The sequence below is a fragment of the Ostrea edulis genome, chromosome 9 (assembly GCF_947568905.1).
Source record: "Ostrea edulis chromosome 9, xbOstEdul1.1, whole genome shotgun sequence".
Taxonomy (NCBI): domain Eukaryota; kingdom Metazoa; phylum Mollusca; class Bivalvia; order Ostreida; family Ostreidae; genus Ostrea; species Ostrea edulis.
The window spans coordinates 67,884,665-67,911,628 of NC_079172.1; the positions used below are offsets into that span (position 1 = coordinate 67,884,665).

Sequence of the window (26,964 nt, forward strand, 5' to 3'; positions counted from 1 at the left end):
TCCAGTATACCCCCCCAAACTTCGTTTGCGGAGGGTATAATTATACTCCTTAGTAACCAATGATACACTCCTAGTAACTGATGGTATTGCTCCTTAATAATTAGTGATAAAACTCCTTAGTAACTGAAGAAACTTTTACTTAGTAGTCCATGATACAGCTCCTTAGTAACAGGTGAAACTATTCAATTAATGACTTTTTAAAAATGATTTTGGCTCTGCAGTTTGTCAACCCCAGCTATTAATGACATTCATGGAAGGCCGAGATGAATTATCACACTCATGGGATTTGTAACACAAGATATCAACCATTTAACCAATATCAAAGACCAACAACTTTTGGGGGGGAAGAAGTATGCCATTTTCTCATGAATTCTAGACAGTTGGTGTCACTATAGAAAAAACCTAAATAAATTAATCATAACAGAAGTATGACACAACGACAGACTTCAGGATGTGTGCCTCTCATGTAGAACTGTGCAGGGATCATTTTGTTTTCTTGCATGCAAGCATTGGTGTGTTGTATTAACCAATCAGAGTTTGGTTACTTGATAAGGCTCATTACAATCTCAGGCCTCAGAGCAAGAAAGCTCTAAATCCAGGCTGCTAGCTGTCTCCAATTCTCAGCAACTCCAAAAATACGTATTAGGGCTGATGCCTTAACTATAAGTACCGTACATGAAAAGTGAAGATAATAATCAGTGATCAATCTCACAAATCCCATAAAGAATACAAAATTAACAGTGATCAGTCTCACAAATCCCATAAAGAATACAAAATTAAAAGTAGGGCAAACACAAGCTTCTGGACATATCAGGGGTGGGATCTGCCGAAGGGGGACTAAGCACCCCCTGGTGACCAGTCACACATTCAGTGAGCCGATATATTGATCAGGTAATATGAATTTATTTAGTTTATGCAGTGTTTCCCACAGGGGAAAGGGCCGATATTCGGACCTAAAATGGGTCTTTAAAAATCACTGATGGGTGACCCTTCATTAAACAAATTTTAAATTCCCTTTTACACAAGGATGCTTTATGGCAAGTGTGGTTGAAGTTTTCGTTCTGCAGAAGTCAAAACTGTAAAGTTTACAAACAGACAGACAGATGCCAGACAACAGGTAATCAGAAAAGTTCAGGTGTGTCCCTCCAGACTAAAATAATCCATTAAAAGTCATTAACATGAGACTAAAAATTAAAGCCACAAATTACTATTACGTGTATTTCAATTTCATTTGTCTCATGACCTATAACCTGTGCCCAGATTCATACAATTTGAAACGAGACTCCCTTGCATGACGATAATTAAAGCACATAGAATTCATCACGATATACAGAGGATTAAATTTCAAACGAAGGTAATTCGATCTCCATATGCCACACAGTGACAGGGTTTCAACAATGGACACTGACAATAAAGCAAGAGTATTGAGAATAACACAGGCACTGATAAGTTAACAGAACAAGAAAAGTCAGAGACCAATAAACTATTATCAAGTCTCCGTTAACATGCTTTATCTAATCACTCACAGAAATTATCTCTGTTTATGAATGTCACAAACTGGGAAATCTGACAAACTAAACAAGAGGCCCATGGGCCACATCGCTCACCTGAGTCACCTTGGTCCATATCAGAAGGCTTTCCATATATATTTGCATGTAAAACCGTAGTCCCTATTATGGCCCCAACCTATCCCTGGAGGCCATGGTTTTTGCAAACTTGAATCTACACTATGTCAGAAAGCTTTCATGTAAATGTGAACTTCTTTGGCCCAATGGTTCTTGAGAAGAAGATTTTTAAAGATTTTTCCTATATATTTGTATGTAAAACTTTGATCCCCCTTGTGGCCCCATCCTACCCCCAGGGGCCATGATTTGAACAAACTTGAATCTGCACTATGTTAGAAAGCTTTCATGTAAATATCAGCTTTTCTGGCTCAGTGGTTCTTGAGAAGAAGATTTTTAAAGATTTTTCCTATATATTTGTATGTATAAAACTTTGATCCCCTATTGTGGCCCCATCCGACCCCCTGGGGCCAGGATTTTAACAATTTAGAATCTGCACTACCTAATAAAACTTATCTATAAATTTCATCTTTTCTGGCCTAGTGGTTCTTGAGAAGATTTTTTAATGACTCTACTCTATTTTTACCTTTTCTTGATTATCTCCCCTTGGAAGGTGGCCTGGCCCTTTATTTTAACAATTTAGAATCCCCTTTACCTAAGGATGCTTTGAGCCAACTTTGGTTGAAATTGGCCCAGTGGTTTTTGAGAAGAAGTCAAAAATGTTAAAAGTTTACAGACAGACGGACGGACGCCGGAATACGGGTGATCAGAAAAGCTCACTTGAGCTAAAAATGGATTCAACTTAAATCTTTTTGTAAATACAACCATGAGACCAATGTATGATGAAAAGTAGAAATTTTATCCACTCCGACATCTACAAGCAACATCAAATAACACATGGATTTATCCAGCTTTTAGATGTTATTACCCATTTCATATTTAAGGAGAATTTTTTTTTAATGCAGCTAGTCGTGAGCTTTCAGAGAGGGGGTTGGGGTGGGTGACATCCTCAGATTATATTAGTATCTCAAAATACAAAAAGTCCAGTGCTCTACTCATCAAGCTGAAGTGTTAACCTCTGGTACGATAGTCCAGTGCTCTACTCATCAAGCTGTAGTGTTAACCGAGTAGACAGAGCTAGTAAAATGCTGTATGTCTACGATTGAGAACTATTCCAGAATAAACAACAACAAATAAAACTATCATTCTAAATATGGAACTGGATCTGTCACAAGTTTTCATACTGATCACAAATGAATTATATATAGCATAGACTGTGAACTATGCGAGAGCACGGCAAGGATTATAGATTTTCAAATAAATAGTAAATACAAAAGTATCACAGTTGTTCTAAAAAAAAAATAAGACCAGGGTTTTTTTAAAGGTCTTGATTTCAAGGGCCTGGTCCTTTCCAATTGGGAAAAACAGTGACATTTGCTTAAAATTGGGGGAAATATTCCATATACAAAGATGTAAGGGGAAAACCAAACCAGGACATTAAAGAATAATTGGACTCCTTCTGACTTATATTTTGATCAAAGCTTACCTCTTTTAATTAAGCTGAGACCAAAAAAATTAGGTTTACTTAGCAATTTTGAAGCATAAATTGTAATATGTGGGCCTGTGAAAGGGATTTATGAGCAATAAGGCTACCCTGTTAAATTTTCATTGTTTGGGAAACTTAAAGTAAACATTGGCAAAAATGTCTGCTTTTTAGCATAAGGAATGGGGCCTTATTTCAGCCCCCTACAGACCCTAAACAATCCCTGAAGGCAAACCTGGGGCCTCTGAATAAATGAATTTTATGCAGGTGCTCATAAGTGTTCTGTCTGATCAGACTATCACAGAAAATTGTGTTGGGAACACTTCCCCTACAGTGAAATCTCTCTAAAACGTGACTATCACAGAAAATTGTGTTGGGAGCACTTTCCCTACAGCGAGATCTCTCTAAAACGTGACTATCACAGAAAATTGTGTTGGGAACACTTCCCCATCAGTGAGATCTCTCTAAAACGTGACTATCACAGAAAATTGTGTTGGGAACACTTCCCCATCAGTGAGATCTCTCTAAAATGTGACTATCACAGAAAATTGTGTTTGGGAATACTTCCCCTACAGTGAGATCTCTCTAAAACGTGATTATCCCTCTTTAGCGAGAAAGTAAACATTATCATAAAAAGGTGTTTTGGTGTCTTTATTGAAAATAATGGCAAACTGTGCATTGATGAATAAGTGTGACACACACTCAACATAAGGCAAATTGTCCCTATAGAATTGACAACACAATCAAAAAATTTCATGTAAAAGTTGCTGCGTAAGAGGGAAGGAGTCTGAAATCTAATGCACATCATGAGTGTTTTTGTTTTGGTTTATATATTTGTAGAAGTATCAAACATTTCAGCACTTTTCCTTCTTTTCACGTGAAACACAAAGAGCTCAGGTACTCCACGGGTGTTTCTCTTCCTTTTACAGGATATATTTACTCTCACTAGAGAGAGATAATTGCATTTTCGCAAGAATATCTCACTGCAGGGGAAGTGTTCCCAAAGGGAACAGAACAGATCTAATACCATGGAACTAAACTGTAATGTTCAGGAAGAAAGGAGACAGCCTATAACCATGGTTATCAAATCCACCCCTCCCAGAATATCCAATCTATAGGCCAGGTGTTCTATCAATGAAGCTTTAAGATATGGAAATTGGAAAGAGGGTGCGGGTAAGAATTGGTTTATAGCATCAATAGAGGTCCACCCATGTATTGTATACCTGAACTTGGATCAAAGTCCGGGAAGTTTTTCTATATCTAATGGAATAAGTTTTAATACCTTTTCTCTGTCCTTCACAAAATAGCTCCCACTGGAACCCTGGTATATTCGCTCAGGTAAAACACCTTCTTCTATGGATTCTTCAGCATTCCGGATTATCTCCTGAAAAACCGGGTCATCCGGGAAATTGTTGTCAAACTGTCCATATTCGTGTTCTACCCTGGGAGCTAAGAGAGGCGAGTTTTCTTCGTTTCCTCTCCCAGTTCGGGTAGGAGAGCGAGGTAGATAGTCGGATCTGTTGAGATTGGGAGCGAAAGTTACGTCCGGCGGAGGAGGAGCATTAGACATGTTGGATTGAAAACGATGATCGACTTAGCCATTAACTATAAATAGATGTGTATCACATGTTCAAGTTTCATTCTCCAAAAATTACGTCACTTTATTTTTGGCAAACCGTATTTTCGTACTTGATAAGAATTCATTACATTTTTGTATGTTTGAATTTCACGACAGTATTCTTTTCTTCCATTTTTATTGCAAATTTGAACATGTTACTTTTTAAAAACAGAGATATATCTATTAACATATTTTAATAGTTTAAAAACTAGTTCCCCGTAACAGGAAAACGAGAACCAGTACCAGTTGAACTTGCAGGAACGTGTAGAAAATGGCCGACGAGGCGATTGAACAAACAACAGAGACAGAACAGCCTGTTCAAAATGACGCCGTTGAGCAGGTGCCTGGAACGGAAGGAATTCCAGACGGGTTTGGCGATGGCTCTAAAGGTTTTCGTGGTGGATTTGGGGGCCCGCCGCGCGGGAGAGGATTTCCAAGAGGTCCAAGGTAAACAATGGTTGCATGCGTCGATGATGCGATCGCCGATGCGTTGTTGTATTTGTATCGTAATTTTTTTAAGAAAGTAGAGAGCAAATCAAAATGCATTCAAGATTTTCAATTTTGTACATAAATTTGGATGGTTATAAAGTTACGGTTCTGTGCGGAATCCCTGGTAATAGTTGATTAATAACAGGCCGCACTTTAATGGCAGAGGACCGGGAGGACCACCGAGATTTAGAGGGCCACCAGGACCTCCGGGCATGCGCGGTCCACCAGGGATGAGGGGGCCGCCTCCAGGGATGCGAGGACCACCAAGACCTTATGGCAGACCACCTTTTGATCCTAATTATGGTCCCCCACCACCAGGGATGGGTCCTCCAGGAATGGGCCCACCAGGAATGGGACCGCCTGGCATGGGTCCTCCAGGAATGGGGCCACCTCCAGGAATGGTAAATGTCCAGTTTAGATATCATAATTAGCATATAGTAGTTTTGAGTTGATGCTGTACAGATGATGCATATGCAAGACTCGAAATATTGATAGCCTGTTTGGGGCTAATCTCAGCGAGATTCGTCAAGGCTGGATATTTGGACTGACGCCTCTTCCGAATCTCAGACCAGTGTCACATAAAGTGATTCGGGAAATCTTGCCTGAACTTCGGCCGCTTGTTGCAATTAAAATGGGCTAAATTGAATTTCTTGCCCGCTTCAACTTTTCGCCTCAGACATCCTATTAACTCCCTATCACAATGAAATATGCATAATTTCTTACCTTTACAAGGTGTAAATTCCACAGTAATTCAAGTTGGCTATTTTCGAAGCCATTGCAAACGGCCACCATTTCATATTTTACCTTCTCAACACTGAAGAGTTCCAATATACTACTTCATGACAATTTGTTCTGTGATTGAAAATACAGAACTTACTGGTTGACAATTACTTTGTACAAAGCATTTAAGCATAAAAATTAAAAGCAATAAAAAGAAAACTGTGTAATATTTCATCAATCTATTAGAAGGCGTCCTAAACTATCGGAACTCTTCAGTGTTGAGAAGGTAAAATATGAAATGGTGGCCGTTTGCAATGGCTTCGAAAATAGCCAACTTGAATTACTGTGGGATTTGCACCTTGTAAAGGTAAGAAATGCATGTTTCATTGTGATAGGGAGTTAATAGGATGTCTGAGGCGAAAAGTTGAAGCGGGCAAGAAATTCAATTTAACCCATTTTAATCACAACAAGCGGCCGAAGTTCAGGCAAGATTTCCCGAATCACTTTATGTGACACTGGTCTGAGATTCGGAAGAGGCGTCAGTCCAAATATCCAGCCTCGACGAATCTCGCTGAGATTAGTTTGGGGCCAGTAAATTATGGATTTAGGCTAGCATCACAATTTTAAAAGCAAGATGTTACGAAACTATCGAATACTATCATGCCTGTTGGCTCTGTAGTTCGAACTGATTAAGTTTATTATTGTTTTTGTCAGACTCGTGTCTAACGACAGTCTGACCGCTATTGGACACCATTGAACAGTATCGATAATTCGGCAGATCATTTCAGCCCTAAGCCTTTGGGCTGGATAATTTAAATTCTTGTCAAAATTTCTCAATAATCAGGCTAGTAAATTAGACTTGTACATTTAGGTTTCTATCTGATGCAAAAAAAATTTATTTTTATTTTTTGGTTTTATAAAGGGGCATTGATGAAAAAAATGATGTGTACTAATTCACATATCAGCTCTTTGCTGCAAGTTACATCCCTATGTGAGATTAAAGGTCAATCCGTGAAAAATCCAAGTTTCCCTTCTTTACTAAATACCAGAGGTTACTACTGTGAGTTATAGCTGATTATTAAGTTTTTATACATGTATATGTTTATGGGTTGCCCTACCCTTGGACACTATTGTAGTTGACTGCAATTGATGGGAAATTATCAAATGTCAAAGCTACAGACCAGAAAATTATAAATGCCAACGTAGGGAATTGCTACTTTTTAACCGGGAGATGGCAGACAAGGAACATAACTTGCACGAAGTGTTTACACATGTATTAGTACAGGGCTTGATATCCTTGCATCCGAGTCCTGTAAAAGGACCCAGTTCCAATTCAAAATTGACTGGGTTTTTGTTTGTTTTGTTTTTTAAAATTCTGACTGAAAATTTCTCAAATTATCAGCTCCCAAGCTGAGTAGATATAGTATATATTTCTGTTAAATAATGGGTTGTTTCAAAGTAGTTCCACCCTCTTATGACGTCATAAGATTTTAAGAAATCAGGTGTTTATGATATTACCAAAACATTTGTTGGAGTTTTTTCCAGTGGTTCTTGTAAAAAAAAAATTCTTGTTAAATACAGAATATTTCAAAAGTTTAAGTTAATAATAATGAATAATCAAAATATTGAATCCATGGGCAATATCTCCCTTATCAAGTTCATTATGCGATAGATTTTCTTTTATTTTTTACTGAAATCATGATTAGTTTTGAAAAAAAAAAAAAAAAGTTTAATGAAATTATCATGAATTCTATTATATGGTTTTAACCAGTTCCTGTGAAATTTTGATGATTCCAGAGATGGGGCGATTACATTGTAAATGTAATTGATTACGATTACGATTACTTTGAAAGTCTATGATTACGATTACACATATTTTGAAAGTAATTGATTACAATTACGATTACTGTGAAAAGTAATCATGATTACATGCTTTTGAACAAGAAAAACAACAAATATTTACTGGTTTTATTAATAAGATACATTGTATAATACACTTAATAAACTGGTAGATTATAATGTTCATATATAGATGAAGACTTGGCAGATTCCATAGTTGTATTTATTTGTCAAGCAATTAATCAGTGTGTCACTCAATAAGTTCAACACATATATGAGTATCAGAAGTCCATGTCATAAATATTTATAGTGAAAGGTAGATCTACTCAGATGAACTGCTTAATCTTCAAAGGATTTTTATACGCCCGTCTTAAGACGGGCCGTATTATGTTATGGCCTTCATGTCCGTCCGTCTGTCCGTCCGTCTGTTAGCTTTTTCGTGTCCGGCTCATAACTTAAATACTATAAGGCCTAGAATAATCAAACTTTGTCAGTTGATACATCTTGGGTAGAAGGTGTGTCGCACATTAAAACCAGGTCGCTGTGACTTTTAATTAAGAAGATATGGCCAAATATGGTAAAACCCTGTCCGGCTCATAACTTGAAAACTATTTGATCTAGAATCATGAAACTTGGTCAACTTATGCATCTTAGGTAGAAGGTGTGTCGCACTGTACTTTAAGGTCACTGTGACATTTAGTTGAAGTGATTTTTTGAAAAAAGTATGTTATAATTGGTACAATCCCTACTCATATAAGAGTTTTGTAGAAAACCTCATTCAAAAATGTTACATCAAGAAAACACATATTTTTTTTATGATATACTGTACAGCTTTTTTTAGCCTATGTAATGTTTCCTTTGTTTCTAACAATAACATGAGAAATTCCACTTGTCCCATGGGAGTAGCATGCAAAGGGCATTTTGACAAGACTAATTAATGAGTTTTGTGTAGAGCATCTCTGATCAACATGATCAAGCAGGTGTTATCTTTATCTCTAGGCAATTGGGCAGAGAGATCTTAGCCTCTTAATTGCAGATATACCAGAAATTATTTGTGAAAGTGAATTTGTTGTGGTTAGTCTTTATTTTCAAAATTAATTTGACATTGTACTATATAATTTTTAATTTTTTTTCTCAGCAACCTATATGCAGAGTATCATTTCTCACTAAGACAACAAATGGTTGCAATATGTATAAAGGCCTATTTTAATGATTAGTATTTTGATGTTTTGTTATGGCTGTGGCATTGTTCAGAAAAAAGATATACAATGAACAAAGCTGCAGATTGGGCATTTGTGTAAATCTGAACAGATGAAATAGTATTGCAATAACCATATTAAAAAATGTTAATTCAAGAAACTACACATTCTTCATTATATACACTGTACTATACAGCAGTATATAACAAACAAATTATTTCTTTTGTGTCTGTAACAAGAGAAATTTTCCTTGTCCCATGGGTGTAATTATCAAGCAATTCAGGAGGCATTTTGCTAACAGAAAAATTGCATTCTGTCAAATTACAGATTAATTAATGAGTTTAGAAGATTTCTGTTACAGCAATCTGATCAAGGAGGTGCTATCTATATCTCTTGCAATCGGGAATTGGGCAGAGGAATCTGGCCTTCTAATTGATCTGTCAAATTTTAGAACAGTTCTAATTGGTAGCCATTACTTTGAAAGTTAATTTGGTATAAAGTTTAAGAATTAATATGATATTGTAAAATATATTTTTATTTTATATCTCAACAACAAGGTGCAGATTGTCATGTCTCACTAAGATGACAGTTTTACAGTCTAAGAATAAACATAATGACTAATGTTTGATGTTTTATTACGCTGTGCATTGTTCTTCATTCCTTAAAATACAATGAGCAAAGCTGCAGATGTACATTTCTCAAGTCTAACACAACCAGTTGAGAAATATATGATGTATTATTTTTTTCTAATTAATAACTACACCATAGGAGATGCACCAGTGTTTGAAATAACCGTTTTTAATCTATATTTATTTATATTGACATCACCATGCATATTTTACTTTTATACTTGAAGATTTGACAAAGGCAGATACTGATATATGTATTTTTTTATATGTTGAATAAATCAACCTTTTTGAGTACTCCCATTTATTGTAAGTTGTTTGCTTGGATAAAGGGCTATCTTGCACTTTAATCATTTCATTGAAAACATTTGGGAAAATGTTTTTATATCCTTTTAAAAATCATTAAGCTTACATTATCAATATTTGAAGCAATGTCACATGAGGCCATAAAGTGGGTAAGATTCTTAAAGGAAGGTTGACATTTGGTTCCATGCATACCTATCTCTTCATGGTGATATGTTCATGTTAACAATATGTGACGGGCGTATCATGTGCCGTGGCGGTGCACTTTATTCCATAGTGATCTATGTTTGAAGTATTAGTATAAACAAATCCACAGAAAAGATGAAAGATGCTAATTAACAATAGAGCACAGTATAGTGAACTACTAATTAGGAGTGAGCTCATACTCATTAAGTAACAATAGATCAATGAGATGTACAGTAAATGATACAGGGTATACTAGTTCAGATTATTAAGTTTAATTTAAACAGATTTAGACCTTAGTTGCTATTGAATACATGCAAATACTGTAAGTATAATATCATATAGATATGGATAAATCTTATGATGGCACACATAACACACATAAGCTCTAACTGTTATCTATTAAATAATTATTTTAATATAAATATAAAGTAATCATTGTAATCATTATTGCAATCATAAATTACGATTACTTTGCCAAAGTAATTGATTACGATTACTTTGCTTTAAAAACAAATGTAATCAATTACGATTACTTAAAAAAATGTAATCGATTGTAATCAATTACGATTACTGATTACGATTACCCCATCTCTGGATGATTCTGTTGAAGAAAAATTCCAATTTTCTGACGTTGATTTATGATTTCGTATATGTATGTCTCATGTTAAAAAGTGTGATGACCTATAATATATTTTATTTGAATGTCATTATGTTTTACTCTAATGAATTGAAATAAATGCAATCTTTAAACTTTTATCAGTTAATGATACAAGTAAGGAGTTACCTATAAAAGCAGAATATTCCCAAGGACAAATTGTCTTCCAACTACATGGCTCTGAGAATGAGTTGTCTAACTGCGACACTATAATCCTGTGACTCTAGGTTGCCTTAAATGACAAAATGGAGGACAACACTGACTATAGTTGAAGTTTGTGTGAAAATCATTTACAGTTACTGTAGTAAATGTTAATACTGTAGTATTTGCAAATTAGATTTTTGCATTTACAGAATGGAATTTGAATTTGATGCAGAATTTCTCAGGAATTAATCTCATACAATATTTATCCACACAGAGACCTCCAATGATGCCGCCCCCTGGAATGCCTCCCCCGGGGATGCCACCCCCGAACTTCTCTGTCCCACCACCAGGATTCCCCCAACCCTCCCTGGCTCCCCCAGGGACAGGTGGGGAAGAACTATGGGTAGAGACGAAAACTGCAGAAGGGAAGGTAAATTAGTTTTTCATTATTCAGGTTAAGGTGAGCTCTCCAGATCTAGTGTTGTCCAGTATCTGTCTATCAAGCTGCAGAACTGTACAGGTAGCTCAGTGCAACATTTCCATCCATTGTGAAAACCTTCAGTCAATGACAACGCAGATATCTCCATGTTTTCACATTACTACTGCAATATCTGTTATACATTTTCCCACAACACGTGTCAATACCTACCTTCAGACTTTGAAATACAGTACAAACTGAGAACTTGTGTCAATACATACCTTCAGACATAGAAACCCCTACGAACTGACAACTTGTGTCAATGCATACCTTCAGACTTTGAAACGTGGTACAAACTGAAAACTTGCAGTGAAAAACAACAAGATCCATTAAACATGTAAAACTTGTCTGGCCTGGTAGTGACCTTGACGCACAGACCAGCTGACCTCTTGAGATCATCTGCACATTCATGTGTATCAGACTGCTAGATTTTCATTGTGTTACTGTATGTAATACTGTAATTTTGGGAAGTACTGTATATTTCACACACTGTACATTTTGTTTATTGTAGTCACTTACATCTGGTTTATTTTTAGGCATACTACTACAATGCCAGGACAAGAGAGTCAGCATGGACAAAACCAGAAAATGTTAAAATCATAACCCAGGCAGAAGTGGAAGCTATGGCTGCTCAACAGACAGGGACACCATCCAGCACAGGAATAAATGGAGGTCAAGGTCAGTACTACATAGTGAGACCCCAAAGTTCAATGTTCTACATAGTGAGACCCCAAGGTCTGTGCGACATAATGAGATCCCAAGGTCATTGTGCTATATAGTTACTGAATAGTGAGATGTCAAGGTCACTGTACTACTTAGTGAGACCTCAAGGTTAGTTTACTTAATAGTGAGACCCCAAGGTCATTGTACTACTTAGTGATACCCATATATTGGGGGCTAAAGGTAAGACATTACCAAAGGAAAAGTCCAGAGGGGATTCGAGTCAGAATAGGTCCTCAGAACCCCTTGCTTGTCGTAGAAGGCGACTAAATGGGGTGGTCATTCGAATGAGACTGCAAAATCCGAGGCCTCATGTCACTGCAGGTGTAGCACAATAAAGATCCTTCCCTGCTCGAAGTCCATAAGCATCGAGCATAGGCCAAAATTTTGCAGCCCTTCACTGGTAATGGTGACATCTCCATTTGAGTGAACAATTCTTAAGCTGGACGTTAAACAATATACAACCAACGAAAGGAAAGGAAATGTAAAGTTGGTGAGGGGGTGGAGGCACAAGTTACGTACAACATAGATTTATATATACAGATCAAAAATGTCAAGTCAAGGTCAACGTACACAGCAGAAGTTACTGCAGCTTGTTGTCATTTATACATAAACAAGGAACCTCACGGGTCCCACACTGCAATAGAAGAATGCTGCCCTTCACACGGGACTCAACAGGAGCAGGGGAGATCACTGACTTTTTAATGCATAGAATAATCGGAAAAATTACGTCGAGAATAAATAGAACATTTCAAGACCAATGAAATACTAGCTTTTACTGTGATTACTTTAAGTCCACAGCTTGTCGATTTTTTGTTTACAGGTCAGACTTCACAGACACCGGCAGTCAATGGAGAACAAACTCCAGGTAATGAGGGGGCGGTCAAAATTAAGTCATGGTTCCCAATCTTATTCCAAATTGTTAGATTCAAAAAGTGTCATTTATGGCCTTTATATTTCTTGAAAAAATGAATTATCGTTTCCATTGAATTTATGTACTTTTTTCTAATCTACATTACTTGGTCATTAAATGTTTGGGTCATTTGGGGTTAAACAGAATGATTCCCTAGCAGTACTAAATGCCGAAACCCTTAACGGATAGGAATTTTCCAAATGTTCTTTTGCTCAAGTCAAGCGCTCATTTACGAGAAATATGTTGGGTGGTCAACCGTCATTAAAGGTGTAACAATCACTAGTACTGTGATCCCTGTCACTGGTTTGTGTGATCTCTATCATTAGTTTCTGTGATCCCTGTCATTGGTGTCTGTGATCCACATCACTAGTTTCTGTGTACTTTGTGCTCCAGGCTTCTCCAACTCTATGATGACACCAGGCTTCACCCCGCCATTCTTACAACACAGTCAAACCAACAATCAGGGGATGGGTGAGGAAATGCAGCAACAAGTCCCAGAGGCTGTCGCTGCCCATAAACTACCCACCACTCAGGTAAACTACTCACCACTCAGGTAAACTACCGACCATAGCAACTACTCGCCACTCGGGTAACTTTACCATAGCAACTACTCACCACTGTTACAATGTCATTCATACCTATCACTCAGGTAATGATAGCACCCCTCAATATTAACTACTCACCATTAGTAAAGAGTTGTCCATACCTATCACTCAGATAATGATAGCACCCCTCAATATTAACTACTCGCCATTAGTAAGGAGTTGTCCATACCTATCACTCGGGTGATGTCATCCCCCTCCCCTCTCTCTTTCCCCAGTCGATGTGTCATTAAGCTACGAGGTGACAATGATGCAGTTCTTTGTATTTGCCACATTGACTTTACCAACCAGTGGTCAGAAGCTGGAAACATCACTCAACCCTATCCTTCCCACAACACCAACAGCTCTCAGAGGTCAATGATGCTTGCAAATACATGTAACGCCCACTCAAATCTCCAATTCCTCACAAAGCCTATAAATCACGGGGAACTCTCCACCTCAAAAAGAAGCATGTGTATACTTGTAACCTACTTTTCTCTTTTTAGCTCACCTGAGCTGAAAGCTCAAGTGAGCTTTTCTGATCGCTATTTGTCCGTCATCTGTCTGTCCGTCTGTCTGTTAAACATCTACATTTTCAACCTCTTCTCCAAAACCACTGGGCCAATTTTAACCAATGTTGGCACAAATCATCCTTGAGTGAAGGGGATTCAAAATTGTTCAAATGAGGGCCAACCCCCTTACCCAAGGGGAGATAATAGCAAATCAGTAAAAATACACTGAAATTTTTTAAAAAATTTCTTCTCCACAACCAGTAAGCCAATTTCATTCAAACTTAATGCAAATCATCCTTAGTTGAAGGGAATTCAAAATTATTCAAATTAAGGGCCAGGTTCTCTTCAAAGGGGAGATAATCACAAAAAGTGTAAAAATAGGGTGGGGTCATTTAAAAATCTTCTTCTCATGAACCACTGTACCAGTATAGTTGAAATTTAGTTGGAAGTTTGCTGACATAATGGAGATTCAAGTTTGTTCATATCATGGCCCCCAGGGGTCGGATGGCGCCACAATAGGGGAAACCATATTTTATATGTATTTATATAGGAAAAATCTTTTAAAATCTTCTTCTCAAGAACCATTAAGCCAGATGAGTTCAAATTTACATGGAAGCTTCCTGACATAATGCAGATTCAAGTTTGTTTTTATCATGGTCCCCGGGGGTTGGGTGGGGCCACACTAAGTGAAATCATATTTTATATGTGTTTATATAGGAAAAATCTTTAAAAAATCTTCTTCTCAAGAACCATTGAGCCAGAAGAGTTAAAATTTACATGAAAGCTTTATGACATAGTGCAGATTCAGATTTGTTCATATCATAGCCCCCAGGGGTCGGGTGGGGCCACACTAAGTGAAATCATATTTTATATGTGTTTATATAAGAAAAATCTTTTAAAAATCTTCTTCTCAAGAACCATTGAGCCAGAAGAGTTCAAATTTACATGGAAGCTTTCTGACATAATGCAGATTCAAGTTTGTTCATATCATGGCCCCCAGGGGTCGGGTGGGGCCACAATAGGGGAAACCAATTTTATATGTGTTTATATAAGAAAAATCTTTAAAAATCTTCTTCTCAAGAACCATTGAGCCAGATGAGTTCAAATTTACATGGAAGCTTCCTGACATAATGCAGATTCAAGTTGTTCATATCATGGCCCCCAGGGGTCGGGTGGGGCCACAATAGGGGAAACCATATTTTATATGTGTTTATATAGGAAAAATCTTTTAAAATCTTCTCAAGAACCATTGAGCCAGAAGAGTTCAAATTTACATCGAAGTTTCCTGACATAGTTCAGATTCAAGTTTGAAGCTTTATGACATAGTTCAAATTCAAGTTTGTTGAAATCATGGCCCCTGGGGTGTCAGGTTTTGCCACAATAAGGGAAACCGTATTTCATATGTGTAAATATATGATACCTCAGGTGAGCAATGTGGCCCATGGACCTCTTGTTACATGTATATATACTTTGTTTTACACAATTTAATTTTTACAGTAAAGAGTGTATCTCTGTGTCAACAGAAATAACATTGATGTATAATTTGCTTTGACTTTGTGTGGTTATATTGATCTTGTGAAGAAATTGTATCAAAGCTTAAGTTCCATAAAATAAAACCACAACATGATTGTGCAGACGCATTGTATTGATGACCGTGTTCTGTTTGAAGCTGCCCCCCAAACCTGCAGAAGTGGCCGAGTGGTCCGAACATAAGAACGCTGACGGCAGGTCCTACTACTACAATGCAGTCAAGATGGAGTCCACTTGGGACAAACCACCTGCTCTAGTGGAATGGGAAGGTACGGAAGTTCACAGCTATTGCTTACGAAGCATTATTTCAAACTTCATCTTGGAAGCTTCGATGCAATGTTTTCTTTTGGCATGTGTCACAGAACTCCAGTTATGATATATGTACTTTGTTGTTCCTTGTGCAGCTAAAATAGCAGCGCTGCAGCAACCTCAGCAGCCAGTGACTTCCCCTGAAGACAGTGGAGAGGGCACCACTGCTCCACCTCAAGATAGCAGTGAAGAAATTGCCATGGAGACCAATGAAAAAGAGGCTGAAGAAGAGGTGACTGCATTAAACTTACTGATCATTGTTTATAGGAAGATTTAAGTTTCTGGAGTGTGAAGTTTGATGAAATCGGAATTTTGAATTCTTTTGCCAGGTGAAGAAGGAAGAGCCAGAAGAGAAAGTCGAGGAACAGAAGAACGTGGACAAGTCCCGTCCTGTATCCAGTACTCCTGTACCGGGAACCCCATGGTAATCGCTCATTTCTCACACAGCTTTTGCCATGTACACTCTCAGTCTGTGAGGATCAATGACAGATGCAGAGCTGCCCCCTCGCGATTTTGGCGTAAGGCTTGCGATTTTAGGGCCGATAATACGCCTACGATTTCACTACATATCTTCCGATTTTCGCTTAGTTGACTTTTCAAAAGTTATAGAGCTGTCATCATTGGTTTTTACTTTTATAAAAAAAACAAGCCATAGTCGTTAATACTACGTTTGTTTGCATAGTCTATATATGACAAAAATCTTGATCATTTTAATGCTTTGAAATAAACAATATGGCAGCTGTTACTAAGTGTAAGGCATGTGTTGATGGAAATAACAACAATACTCCCCCAAAGAAGAAAACCTAATAGAGCCAGTAATTCAAAAAACACCATGCAAGTACACTGTAAACATCTATTCATTTCAAAGTCAAAAAGGAGGAGTTTGTATGATAAGTGTACTATCTGTTTGATAAACTTCAACATTTTTCACGGCGGGGAAAATGACATTAAAAAACTTGCCAGAATAACTGACACAGTAACTGTAAAATTATATAATATACTAATGTAACAAGGTTTTATACACAAGTTTTAGAAAGTAAAATCAATAAAAGATGTATTTGACCTTCTGCAGGTGTAAAATGCATAGCAATTAGTATGTCTAAATTCATTAAATTTGGATTTGAAATATGCCTAAAATTGCTCAGGTTACATCTTTATTCATAAAAGATCTCCCTGTCTTACTATTTTCCATTTCATAATGTTGGCAGCTCTGCAGATGGAATTCGGTATGGTCTTCTGTATGTGCTGAAGCTCTGCTTAAAAATTGTGTGCATATATTTTTTGGATGATGAAGTGCAATTTTCAATACATGTAAGTGTCTCAGTGTATGTGAAACTCATATGTACAGTATCTCTGTGTATGTGAGATTTGTATGTGTCTCGGTGTATGTGAGATTTGTATGTGTCTCGGTGTATGTGAGATTTGTATGTGTCTTGGTGTGTGTGAGATTTGTATGTGTCTTGGTGTATGTGAGATTGTATGTGTCTTGGTGTATGTGAGATTGTATGTGTCTCGGTGTATGTGAGATTTGTATGTGTCTTGGTGTGTGTGAGATTTGTATGTGTCTTAGTGTATGTGAGACTGTTTACTCTATACATATAGATATATATATATACAACAGGTGTGTGGTGTGGACAGGAGATGGTAGAGTCTTCTTCTACAATCCAAGTCAGCGAGCCTCGCTTTGGGAGAAGCCGGAGGAGCTACTTAATCGAGCAGACGTGGATAAGATGATCCAGGGGCCACCTGACGGCAACAAAGGTGAAGAAATTGAGAGTATGATTTTATTACTTAAAATTTCTATTCAAAATCTACCACATATTTAAAAAAAAAAATACTGTGATAAGAAAAAAAGCAAAAAAAAATTTGTACTGTCTGTAATGAAGAGAATTGAAAGATGGATTTTCAGTTAACACAAGGAGTGGGGGTGAGGTTCTAAAACTTAGCATTTTGGGGAAAATTGAACCCCATTCCTAAATGACTACCAGTTCTGAATTGTAGTGAAAGTTTGATTGATTCATGTTTGCATACAGGACCAGACAAAGAAGAAGAGGAACCCCAAGCCAAGAAGGCCAAGTAAGTTGATACATGTAGCATTCAGTTCAGATGTTTTTCAGAACCTACATATTGCTAGCTGCTAACCCTAATTCTGTATGCATGAATCTCAGAACAACTCTACAAAGAAAGACAGCAAACTAGCTGCTAACCCTAATTCTGTATGCATGAATCTCAGAACAACTCTACAAAGAAAGACAGCAAACTGCTCTGTGTGAACGATTCACTGCGAAATATCTGAGCTTTTCATTATATAGTGAACTCCGCAGTGTAATATATGAGCTGCTATGTTATATGTTCACTCTGTTTATTGAAATGCTTGGACTTTTGACAGGATCGAACCAGAGGAAACTGAGGACAGGAAGGAAGGAGGACCGCGGACAATCGACGTAGGTAAGGAAGCTGCAATAGAAGCCGAGGTCCAGGCCGCGCGACAGAGGGCTGTGGTTCCACTGGAGATCCGCATGAAGCAGTTCAGGGATATGCTGGCGGAGAAAGAGGTAATAGATATAGAAATGTTCCTCTTTGATTTACTTGGAAGGAAATATATTGATTTTTGAAAGCTTTGTTTTTCTTAAGAATTATTTATATTCAGTATGATTCTGAGATAATGTTGAAGATGAAGTAGAACATTCATTTTTTGGACTTCGTATATTTGTTTATAGTGTTTTTGTTTGATAGCGTGATTAATACATATCATTTTTTGGATCCAGTTAGAATTCTATTTGGATGCCTAATTATACACAGAGACTTAAAGGGAGAGCACTGCTGCTTAAGACCAGTTCTCTACAGCTTGTAAACATTAGGAACTTTCAAAAAAAATTCAATTGTAAACGATAATTTATTTAGTATAGAAGTTTTACAGAATAAGATACTGTCAGTACTTTACAGCTATAGATATTGATTTCTGGTTGTACCAGATTTAGCAAATTAACTTGAAACTTGAAGTATATGATGATGAGATGTTTCTGATTTGTGTAGTATGATTCTGTAAATGTAGAGTGATTCTACCTTGCTTGTAGGTGTCTGCATTTTCTACGTGGGAGAAAGAGCTGCACAAAATTGTGTTTGACCAGCGTTACCTGCTGTTGACGTCCAAAGAAAGGAAGCAAGTGTTCGAGCAATACGTCAAGGAACGGGCAGAGGAGGAGAGACGCGAAAAACACAGGAAACTCCGCGAAAAGAAGGATGCTTTCCGACAACTTCTTGAGGAGGCTAAGTTACATGGAAAGTAAGTACCTGAGTGTTATACCAGCCGTTTCACTTTCACTTTGCTATAACCATAAATTCACTATATCTGTCCGTATTTGAGTTTTGTATCAGGGTATCTTACCATCTTGTCCCGATTCCTTGGTATTAATAGGACTATGTGTTTGTTTGTCTATAGATTTTCAGCTTTTGAGAACCACTTAAAAAATTATACCAAACTTGGTACAAAGCATCTTTTGGGGAAAGAGATACAAGTTATTGCAGAGCATTTGCTTCATAATGGGGAAGTTGTTAGTTTGGGCTCAGCTCATGCCATGTGGTGTTGGACCTGAGATACAAGTGTAGTGTCTGCTCCCTCTTCACTTGTAATACAGATGTGAAAATCACAGACCTTTCAGATATAATCTTAAAAACATAGGTTCCTTGTTGTGACAGGCATTGGCACGTTAAGGAATCCTCACTGCTATTGCCCAGAGCACTAAGCATAAGCTAAATGTGTTGTACTTCACCTACAACTGGTGACGTTTCAATATGAGTTAAAAATTCTCTAACAGACATAAAATAAGTCAACAAAAATGTTAAAATGAAGGGCCAGTCAGTTTTAACAGTACTAGTAATGTTCCCTACCATTATCTGTACAATAGGTGATGGAATATATTGCATGTAGTGTACAGACTGCCTTATGTAGTTTGAATTCCAATTTCTTCTGCAATTTCTCAATTAACCAGATTTACCACATTTAGCATAATCTGGTCAATACTAAAACCTCCAAACCAAATAGACATCATTACCCAAAACAATCTCAAAAATAACACGGCAACAGTCGGGCACATGTATAATGCAGATCCAAATTCCAATGTAGGGCAAAGGTTTTTAGAGAGTACTGTTTCTGTATGGAAAATATCTGAACATGTTCTAACGGACTTTCTTGCTGTCTTTCAGGTCATCCTTCAGTGAGTTCGCTTCAAAGTATGGTAAAGACGAAAGATTCAAAGGAATTGAAAAAATGCGAGAAAGAGAGAGCGTTTTCAGCGATTACTGCTGTGATTTGCGTCGTAAAGAAAAGGAAGAGAAATCCAGTCAGAAAGAGAAGGTAGGTCACTCTTTAAAGATCGTAAGTAAGAATGTGAACATTGTGTTGATTTGTACAATTCTCTCTCGTGACACTGACGGTTGTACAAAGACATGATTTGAAGTCTTTGAATTCCATGAACTGATTCACGGCATTCCATGAATCAAAATGTTTCTCATTCGGTTCAGCAAGGTTTTGTATAAAGAAAGAAAAAAGGAAAGTTCTGGAAAAAGAACTAGATAAAAATGATATGCAAGCTTTTGAATTCATGTCCAAACAGCTATATCTTTTCAGTTGTGACTGTCTTAAAATTAACAGAAAAAAATTTCATGCATTAATATGGAAGTTTGTATAGTAATGTAGAGGACATGTTATAATGGGGATCAAGGAAGGACAAATTGATATAAACTGAAAATTACATGGAATGTTGTAGAAGTCAATAACTTGGAATATTGAAGACAAAATATAACTAGTAATTACTGCATTTATGGTACATTTCAATATTGTTATTAAATATGATAAAGTTTATCAGCATAATATACATATGGTACTTGTTGCTTCACAGTTTGTGAATATTTTGATTTAAAGTAATGATACATGTGTATGTAGATAATATTTTGATTTAAAGTAATGATACATGTGTATGTAGATAATATTTTGAGATTTAATTCTGTGATCATGTTGATTGAGTGATACACAATGTTGTTTTGTTCATTTCCATACATGTTGTTATTTTTTTCAGCCCTGGTGTATAATTATAAATGTTTTCACCTTTCAGGAGAGACTATTAAGCAAGTGAGAACACATGGAGACTGCATAGATCCAGTTCTCTATTGTTTAATATTCTCTAGAAAGAATTCATTATTGGGTGATAATAAGTGAATTTCATTGATATTACAGTAACTTTGAATCACATTTTATTGAAGTAATATATGTTCAACAGTATTAACTCTTAATGATAATGATCTTATCTTCTATGTCATTGATAAGTAAATGATATTGCACATCACAATAATATTTTTGGATTATGATAAAGTAATTGAATAAAGATTATTTGCTGTAAGTTAAATTCTATTTTTGTCCATGATGCAACCTTATGATTTTGTCTTAACCTTATTGTCCCTTTACAAAGAGGCTACATCAGAAGGGTTAAGGAGCGCCCCTTGTACCCACAGCGGCGAACCAGCCAATCGTTAAACTGGTATTTGCTTCTCTCTTTTTTTGAAAATCTGTGGAGCCGGTCCAATAATTTGGACCAGCTTTGAATATTTTTTTTTCACTGTTGAAATATCAGAAAAATTATTATCTTCCAACAAATAGTTGCATTTTATGATGATTTTTGAGGTCAATTACCTTGTTTTGAGATGAAGGTATATAGTAACAAATGCTTTCATTTGTTTTTGTTTTGGTTTTTTTCTGAAGTAGGAACTTGGTTCAATAAATGAGAGCAGTTTATTTCAAACTTACAATGTACAGTGAATTTTGAAAATCTTTGGAAACAAATGAAAACATTTGTTTCTATTCATACGTACCTCTATATGAAGAATGAATAATGTTACAAAGCTTGTATATAATGATTTCCCTGTCTGAAATGTTTCTGTATAAAATTTTGTTGTTAGATATTGAATGTCCTACATCTTTAAATTAACAATTTAGAAAAATATCATTTTACATTTATTGAACAACAAAGATTTAGAGAAAGATATGAAAATAAAATGTCCTTATCTATGATTAGAAATCCTCTGTCTGTCTACAATGAATGCTTTAATACAGTTTTTGTTTCAGAGAATGCCATTATCAGATAAAAGTGAAATCTGTACAATTTTTAAATCATTAGAAAATAAGAGCTGATAATGGTATTAGCATACTGTAAATGTTTTTGATTCCATGTGCATAAAATTTCATGATTTTATTTGTGGATACATTTCACGGTGGTTTTAATTTCACAGGGCTTTGAATTTCTCATTATCAATCATTCACAATGTAAAAATCATTCTTAAAAGCAAATAAAGTTTTTTGTGATTCATCACAGGTTTCCTATGATTTTCAATGTCGATCGTCACCATAACTGCATTTAAAAAAACCTCTGGATATGTAATCCATGAATTTAAACAGTTACTCTCTGAAGATAAATGTACAATGATTAGAACTCGAGCTGACTGTGTGAAAATTGGGTTAAGTGAGGATCATTGGGAATTCAAACATCTATTCATTAAAAAGGGTGTTGGAGCTGTGAGCTTAAAAATCCAAAATTTAACCATTTTGTGCTAATTGGCTTTTGAACGCAATCAAGCAATTAATTGACTTACTTTATTGTCACCGCATTTGATGAGGTATAGTGGTATAAATGGAAACAGGAATTAATTACTTGTTGCCACCAAACAAATAGAAAGTGGTAGCTTGTACTTCGTGTCCTCTCCCTTGTGTCCGAAGTTTAACGTATTGAATTATCTTTCTTTGTATTACAACAAATTTACTGATCACAAACATGATGGTAAAATTCACTATTAAAGAAAAGGAAAATGGGGTTTAGTGTGCATGGCACGCATTTGAAAGATGAATCATATTGATATGTACATAATGTTCTCAATGGTTGAATATTCACGGAAAGTTCTTCAATTTCAAACATATTGAAATTAAAACCACCGTAATTCATGCATTATTTTTTTTCCTCTATGAACTGTGCTATCTTTAGATAAAACTTGTTGTATTTCAGGAATGATTAGAAAACACAGAATTTGTCATTAATCTTCATTTTAGATTTGACGTTTATGATTAAGACACCCACTTTGATGTTTTATTTTGTTTTTCAGCTGAAGGCAGACTTCATCCAACTTCTGAAGGAGACATCAGACATTGACCGGCATTCGCGCTGGAGTGAAACAAAACGTAAGATCGACTCCGATCCCCGCTATAAAGCAGTAGACAGCAGTTCACGCCGTGAGGACTGGTTTAAGGATTATGTCCGAAAGTTGGAGGACAAGCGGGAGAAAGACAAAGAAAAGGAGAAGGATGAGGTAGAGATCTGATATTATGATAACAGTAGTGTAATTCTGTATTGAAGGTTTTCACAGAGCTGCGTTACGAACATGCATGTATATACTATAAGAGATGATATTAGGAAATAAATAACCTTCAATTACTACCAGGATTCTGATGATGAGAGAAAAGAACGCGAGAAACAGGAAAGAATTGAGGCCAGTATAAGAAAGCGTACGGAGGAAGTGGAGCGGTCCCTGTCCAGTTCCTTGAGGGAAAGAGACAAGGAGAGGGAGCAGCATAAAAAGGATGAGGCAGTCCAGCTGTTTAACGCTCTCCTAGTGGACCTGGTATGTGATTTATATTTAACTCTCTCCTAGTGGACCTGGTATGTGATTTATATTTAACTCTCTCCTAGTGGACCTGGTATTTTTGAAATGTTTGGGGAATATATCTCTGACGGAGAAATTACAACAGAAGAAGTGGGTAATTGTCAGATCATTCTAAACACAACAGGAAGATCTTTCTTTTTTTTCTTTATATTCTGTATGTCAAATTTTTTTGTAGGTACGTAACTCTGAGGCAACATGGCGTGACACCCGTAAACAGCTGCGGAAGGATCACCGCTGGGAATTGGCCGAGTTACTTGACCGTGAAGAAAAAGAGAAGATTTTTGAGGAACACATAGAAAGTCTGTTCAAGAGAAACAAAGAGATGTTCCATAAACTGTTGGATGAGACTAATGTAAGTCAAAAACAGGTGCAACTGTAAATCACTTTGTATTTGTGAGATTGACTCAGTCTTCTTGAATTCACAGTCAATAGAAATCTAAATGATTTACAGTCAATAGAAATCTAAATGATTTACAGTCAAGAAAATTCTAATTAATTTACAGTCAATAGAAATAGAAATGATTTACAGTCAATAGAACAATAGAAATATAAATTATTTACAGTCAATAGAAATATAAATTATTTACAGACAATAAAAATATGTGATTTACAGCATTTTGGGGAGCTTTATAATCTTGAGTGACCATTATTGGAGTTGTGCTAGTGCACTCGTTAACCTTTTCTGTAACTTATTTTTAACTTGTATACATGTTAGGGCTGCAACGGGTACCCGAAATAACCGAAAACCATGGGTCGTGTTGTTCGGGTCGGGTTCGGTTCCATTTTCCCGTATTTTGGTTCGGGTTTGGTTTTTAAAATAGAATCATTATGTCGTCAAAATCCTCAAAGGTGGCTGTACTTTGATCAATTGTTAAATGATGGCATTGTGGACAAAACTTCAAATAATGACAGTATATGAAAGATATGTCAGACGCATTGATAATACACCACAGGAGCAACATCGTCAATGACAAAACATTGAAAGCATGGATGGAAACGAGTAGAAGTGACAATGCTGTTTCTAGTACCATGGATGTCGAGTCTAAACCGTCCACGTCCCCGAGTAATTATTGTGACAAAATACAATAAAGGTTTTTGATTTTAACTGTATATTAGATTCTTAAAATAGTTATATAGACCCGAACCGAAATACCCGAACCCGAAGTGAAAAATTTAGAACTGACCTGACCCGATTATTTTTGGAACCATGACAGCCCTAATACATGTATGTTAAATGCTATAAGGGCGTGTAATGACAATTTGTGTTGTACAAGGCTTTTTTTTTACTGTACAGATCAGTCTGGTGGCAGGCTGGAAGGAAGTGAAGAAGGTCATCAAAGAAGATCCTCGCTATTCCAAGTTCTCCTCAAGTGACAGGGTAAGTAGAGGAGTGCAAAATAATATTCCAATACCATATAAGTGGAATTTTTAGCAAGACACAAATTTAGTAATTTTCCCACAAAAAATGGGTATATATATATATATTTAGGAGAACTAATTTTAGCAACTTTATAATTCCAAGAAAGATAACTATTACCTCCGCTGTGGAATAAATTGTTTGCAATATTCAAGTTTAGTGATCTTATCACTCTTGACTAATAATGCCAAAATTAAATCCTCACGAAAAATTCTGCTTCTACAGGATTTATCTCTGGACGTCCTGTACATGATATACATAATTTATTTCATGAAGAAACTATTGTTGAATATAGAAATTCAAATAATTGCAAGTATGGATGCTTTGTGTTTAACTTGTGAAATCTTTGAACTTTGCAGAAGAGAGAGAAGGAATTTAGTGACTATATCCATGAGAAGTACATCCAAGCCAAAGCAGACTTCCGAGAACTGCTGAAGGAGACCAAGCTAATCACATACAAGTAAGTTACTCCGTGTTCATCTATCAACTGTCAGCATATTTCTGTGGTGTACATTGGAACTTCATAAAGCAGTTAATGTAACATGTTCAGCCAAAACTAGACTTTGAGGCTTAGGGCCGTCGACTGTAGAATGGTTTATTTCCATGGAGTATATTTTACTTGGTTTTTGGAAAAATTAAATATGATTCTGTGGTCGAGGAGTTGCCATTTTTACTTGTATTTCAATGTCTTTTGTTTATAGAGGGTTGAAATTCGTGGGTATTTTTGTGTTATGTAAACTGTGAAACCTATGGGGGAAAACACAAATTTGATGATACAATAGTTTATGTCTCTATAAAGGGATTAAGGTTAGTGTTGTGGTCCACTGTCCTCTCGTCTTTAATGCACTTTCATCGGCATATGGGGGATTTGTAATTCAATTTTTAGCTAACCACCATAAAAACATTTAGGTTGAAACCTTGCAAACCGTACTGGCTCATTTCTATTTTGTCTTGGTTGTTTTATACATTGTATGTATGGATATTCTGTGTTAAATTGTCTCCTACCATTATTTTTCAGATCTAAGAAACTGATAGAGGAATCCGATTCTCATCTCAAAGACATAGAGAAAATTTTAGAGGTTAGTTCAAGGAAGAGACTGCATAAATTCCAAACATAGTAGTATATTGGTGAATCAAGATCATCAACGATCGAAAGTAATATCCTATCAGGTGTAAATTGAATGAAAACTTTACATATCGACTTAAAGTACGTAGAGCAAACCTCAAAACAATTTGTATGTGTCAGCGAAGAGTTTTTGGCATTTTCATTTGCAAGTAATTCATATACTCCCTATTCTTTTACATCATTGCAAAATAAACTTCTTTACTATCAAAAATAAAATAAACTGATCAACTCTTGTTATACTTAGTGATATTTACGTCTCTACTTCTTAGAGGGCACTTGTGAAAGTAAATGAATTGATCTTTCTACATGATTTACATGTCTGTCACGGTTTACAGGTCTGAAACCTGTAGTATATGGACACTTTGATCTTTTCAGAATGATAAGCGCTACCTGGTTTTGGAATGCGCACCAGAAGAAAGAGCCAAGATCCTGCTGGCCTACGTGGAGGATCTACACAGACGGGGGATACCTCCCCCTCCCACAGCCTCCGAACCCTCCAGACGATCCACTAAGTGAGGGTCTCCATGGCAACAATTGTAGACTGTTAGATATTGTGTTCAATCATCTTGCTGTTTTCATCGTACTTACAAATGTACAGCTGGCGTTTTAATTTGTTAAGGTATCATAATATCAAATGTTTTATGTGTAACAAATGGTTTACATTTTATGAAAAATCCACATTTTTGTTGTCATTTTATGTTTTTTACTCTAGACAATAAAACTTCTGAACTGGTTACAAATTGTTATGTTTATGGGTGTTATTATAAGAGGCGTTTTATGTTGGTAG

General features: G+C 36.3%; 2 protein-coding genes across 5 annotated transcripts in view; one reads left to right on the forward strand and one right to left on the reverse strand.

The window, feature by feature from the left end:
- LOC125657549 (phosphatidylinositol 4-kinase type 2-alpha-like) overlaps positions 1-4,796 on the reverse strand; it is a 23,776-nt gene extending 18,980 nt beyond the window's left edge. Inside the window, exon 1 of the mRNA XM_048888194.2 lies at positions 4,388-4,796. Coding sequence (XP_048744151.1) covers positions 4,388-4,675 — 288 coding nt within the window. The 5' untranslated portion in view covers positions 4,676-4,796. The remainder of the gene's footprint in view (positions 1-4,387) is intronic.
- Positions 4,764-26,911, forward strand: LOC125657548 (transcription elongation regulator 1-like). Of its 4 annotated transcripts, none has more exons than XM_056150385.1 (21): positions 4,764-5,170; positions 5,376-5,613; positions 11,159-11,314; positions 11,899-12,040; positions 12,906-12,950; positions 13,389-13,528; positions 15,758-15,887; positions 16,023-16,159; positions 16,257-16,351; positions 17,549-17,688; positions 17,961-18,003; positions 18,317-18,482; positions 19,005-19,213; positions 20,134-20,284; positions 23,077-23,280; positions 23,413-23,592; positions 23,810-23,986; positions 24,929-25,012; positions 25,411-25,511; positions 26,070-26,130; positions 26,553-26,911. In XM_056150385.1, the coding sequence occupies exons 1-21, from the start codon at positions 4,995-4,997 to the stop codon at positions 26,691-26,693; spliced, it is 2,916 nt and encodes a 971-aa protein (XP_056006360.1). In that variant the 5' UTR covers positions 4,764-4,994; the 3' UTR covers positions 26,694-26,911. The 4 variants fall into 4 exon arrangements, with proteins under 4 accessions (XP_056006360.1, XP_056006359.1, XP_056006357.1 ...); XM_056150384.1 differs by having other exon boundaries at positions 4,810-5,170; positions 17,549-17,703; XM_056150382.1 differs by having other exon boundaries at positions 4,927-5,170; positions 5,358-5,613; positions 17,549-17,703.
- The last annotated feature ends 53 nt before the right edge of the window (positions 26,912-26,964 follow it).